Raw genomic sequence first — 3,804 nt, 5'->3', positions numbered from 1 at the left:
GAAGAGGTTTAATCTTAAGAATAAACCAGTTGTTTACTTGTTCATTGTTCCAGTAATCTGATGAAGTTCAGCTCACCAGAGTTTTAACCAGGTGAAAGGACTTGTATTAAAGATCTAGATTTGAACATGGCCATACCTGAAACATATATTGAATTTGAAGTTGAAATATTCTACAAGGTGGGTCTTAATGCGTGCGCAAGAATAGTTCCAAAAAAAGGCAAAGCCAATCCAATCAATCAGCTTTAGACATATTCATTTTCCATTGACGAAGCAAAGTAAAGTGAATGTCTTAAATCATTCATAATAACAAATGGAATTTAACGACAACAAATGATGGCTGATCCCACACCTTCAAAATTTTCACCATTGCCCATAATAATCATGCCCATACGAAAAAGCTACTAATATTTTACTGCATTCCTTTCAAATCTCACCTTCAAGTGGAACAATAATGCCAGAAGTTTGCACAGTAACTTCTATTAAAGACCCCCCAGGTCCACTCCTTAAATAACACACCACGCTGCTCAAAACTGAAAACTGTAATTCCATGGACCCAAAAACTTTCAACTTTCAAACAACAATTAAGTACTAGTAAACAAATTATACAAACAATATCAATTAATGCTTGGATTTTCAACACCAATTATACGAAGACATTAATAAATGCCCGGATAAGATTTTGCAGAAAAGCCTTGAAAAAACCCCTACAGGTGGTATGGATGGAAAACTGTCACATTTCTGAATACATTTAACAAAGCACCAATGGTGGAGCAGTGCATCCTTTTAAACCTCATTTATTTCATATCTTCGTACAACGAAAAAATCCATGCACAAACACAATCAAACTGTTGAGATTTAAATGCCATATTAAATACTAGACATATTAGCATGATATCTGTCAAAGAATTCAAGGCTTTTAAATAAAAGCCCGTGATTCACCTTGTCTGGAAGTGGAAAAGAATCAAATCTTTCTCCTCCCTCAATATCAGTTTCATTTTCAAGTTCCAAGATGTGAAAGCAACACTGAGGAAAATTTTGGTGCACTAAAAATTCAATTAAATTAATATAAATGCAAACCTGAGGCTGGGATTTAAATAGTACAAAACTATCTTCTTTTTTTTTTTTTTCTACTTTTTTTTTTTTTCATATTCCCTTCTCTTTTTTTCATATTTAACTGGAGGGAAATATGTTGGACAAATAAATTTAACTGTTCACACAAAAGACCAGTTTACAAAGGAGAAGGCAAGACAGTGGACAGTATTCTCTTCTGCAGCAAGGACTTTCCATGCAACTGCTTGTTCGTATGAAACATGGCGCCCCATCGTTGACATGCAGATGCCCGCCGGCAAATAAGTGAAACCCTGATGGAAAAAAATAACTTTCAGTCACTTAGGATTTGCATTTATCAACCCCCCAATTCAATCAATGGTAGAAGGAACCAACTTACCTGCTGCATTAACTTGGCGAAGTCAGCACATAATGACTTTCGTCCAGACTCATCAAAAATTTTATCCAGTGAGATATCTTGTAGAGCCACTAAAGTTGTCTCCAGCATGTCAAGGCCTGCTTGGTTTGCAAAGATGAAAACTGGAAGCGACTGCAGCATCAACAAAGACACATAAGCAAAAAATCACTGAAATTTATTCCAGACTAAACAATTTGATCAGTTTCTTGAATAATGAATATTAAGGAACTTAATTAAAAAAATAATAATTTCTATATCTCAAATGGACAGGATGTAAATTTTCATAGGCTTCAAAATACACCTTCAATGAACAGCACAATATGGCATCCTGATGATGCCAAAGATGCTTCAACACAGAGTCACCAACAACAGAATCAGATCTGAACAACTCTGCCCCTAAATGGAAGCTGCAGAAGAAATTGGAAGGAAACATTAGCAACTTATGCAAAAAAAAGATAAATGAGCTGGTTGTCAATACGATAAGAAAATGTTTCACTCAATAAAAGTATGGGTAAGGCCAGACAAAGATAATTAATTTGAATGCGTTCTGAATAAAGAAAATGATCACTTCTTTTCATCTTTGTCTTCTTTGCTCTCTCCACCAGGTAAGCAATCTAAACTTGAGGTTGTCCACCTCGTAGATGTCAATCACATGTATCCAATTTATTGAATGTTAATACAAGAAAAAAGTTGAAGCAGGACTTGCCTATAGCTTTGGCAGATCCAGTGAGCTAATGTAAGTGCTTCTGGAGAGCCTGGTGAGAGCTTGGGTCCCACAGTTGGGCTCAATCCTGATGGAGTTATTGCCATGGCCACTCTTTGGACGGATGAAATCACACTACGGACGTACTGACGTGCCATAGTTGCGACATTATCCTGTAGATTGCTCTCAAAAGGGAACTGGAAGGCAATTGTCAATACCGATCGTGTGTTCTGACACGATGACGAATCTCCAGCAGCATGGTTTGTCACTGGACCAACTTCCAGACTGGATGTAAGATCTAGGGTCCGATGTGTAGTCAATGTATCTTGGGTATCAGGCTGTATAACAACAACATCATCAGCGTGTTGAGGGAAATGACAACATATTATGAAACCCAGTAAGAGCTAAAATCTAATTATAACAAATCAGGTTCAGTGACTTCTCCATTCTAATAAGTGAAAATCTTTATGTACCAAATCCTATTTCTGATGCAAATGCACTAGCAGTCTCACATATTTGCAAAGAAACCAATTTTAAGATTTTATTAGAGCCAGCATTTTCAAATCTTTTAGAAACATGCCAAGCTTATATAATCATCAATAATACAAAAATATAATAGAAGATTAGGATGAAGTGCAGTTAAACCAACCGTTTTTGAATCCAATGGGATAATACGGAAACCAGAGGGTAGCAATGGACCATCATCTGGAAACATCTCATCGATTGGAGCAAAGACCAGTTCAGAACATGCTCCCACAGCATTTTCATCAACTCCACTACATATCTGCCAACATACCAAATAACTACATCAAAATGTAGCACAATAACTTAACAAATCTTAGAAATGAGATAGGATAGAAATAAATGATGCCATATATCATATAGCAAAAACATTTTTTTTTTAAAAAGACACCTGCAGTAGATGAATATCCCTCGACACAAAAGCGTCTTCTTGTGCAAGAGAATGCCCTTCAAGTCGAATCACTTCAAGCAACTGGAAATTCATGTATAAGAATTAATCAGCATGAAATAACACTTGATGTAATCTGCCGACTAAGCGTCACATTTCCCACATTATAGGAGTTCTGATGAGGGCGAAGACTATACGTACCTCTTCGTGTTCAATTGTGTGCCCAAGGGGCATGATGATTTGGCTTCCAGTAAATCTTGTAGGCCTCATTCCTGGATATGCAAAGGAACCAGCTTTTAATGATGCAGCAGAATAGGCATCAACATTGAAATCGGCCCACTCTGAACGATGCTCCCGTAGGAAACGCACAAGCACTGCAGGAGGAACATTCTGCAAGGAGAAAGGAAATATATAATTGCTTGAGCTTTGAAGGCTCTGACATTGTGGAAAATTTACATAATCTTGGACAAATAAGAGTAGTCCACCTCTTAAGTTTACAATAAACAGTTCACCGAATATTTCAACACAGGCAAGAAGGTGAAATAAATTATGGAATTCATGCCAATTTCTAAGTCAAACAATAGATTCAGAGCTGAAGATCTAAAATGAGCCATGTCAATCAAACCTATATAATGAAGCTTAAATCTTCCAACTACATAACTGTTTCACTGCATCAGGACTTGCTACAAATGTGATAAAAAGCAGTAACAAAACATCTTACAGCCC

At 36.7% G+C, this 3,804-nt stretch overlaps 1 protein-coding gene across 1 annotated transcript in view; it reads right to left on the bottom strand.

Annotated features, from left to right (window-relative positions):
- Positions 1–1,133: 1,133 nt before the first annotated feature.
- The window catches only part of LOC116143871 (homeobox-leucine zipper protein REVOLUTA), a 6,297-nt gene continuing 3,626 nt past the window's right edge, over positions 1,134–3,804 (bottom strand). The window contains exons 12-18 of the mRNA XM_031429322.1: positions 3,280–3,468; positions 3,082–3,162; positions 2,818–2,952; positions 2,172–2,506; positions 1,767–1,872; positions 1,448–1,597; positions 1,134–1,361 (exon numbers count right to left, since the gene is read on the bottom strand). Coding sequence (XP_031285182.1) covers positions 1,212–1,361; positions 1,448–1,597; positions 1,767–1,872; positions 2,172–2,506; positions 2,818–2,952; positions 3,082–3,162; positions 3,280–3,468 — 1,146 coding nt within the window. The 3' untranslated portion in view covers positions 1,134–1,211. The remainder of the gene's footprint in view (positions 1,362–1,447; positions 1,598–1,766; positions 1,873–2,171; positions 2,507–2,817; positions 2,953–3,081; positions 3,163–3,279; positions 3,469–3,804) is intronic.

This window comes from Pistacia vera, unplaced genomic scaffold (assembly GCF_008641045.1).
Source record: "Pistacia vera cultivar Batoury unplaced genomic scaffold, PisVer_v2 Contig1133, whole genome shotgun sequence".
NCBI lineage: Eukaryota > Viridiplantae > Streptophyta > Magnoliopsida > Sapindales > Anacardiaceae > Pistacia > Pistacia vera.
Note: the sequence above shows the minus strand (reverse complement) of the source record. Positions and strands in the feature narration are given on the sequence as shown.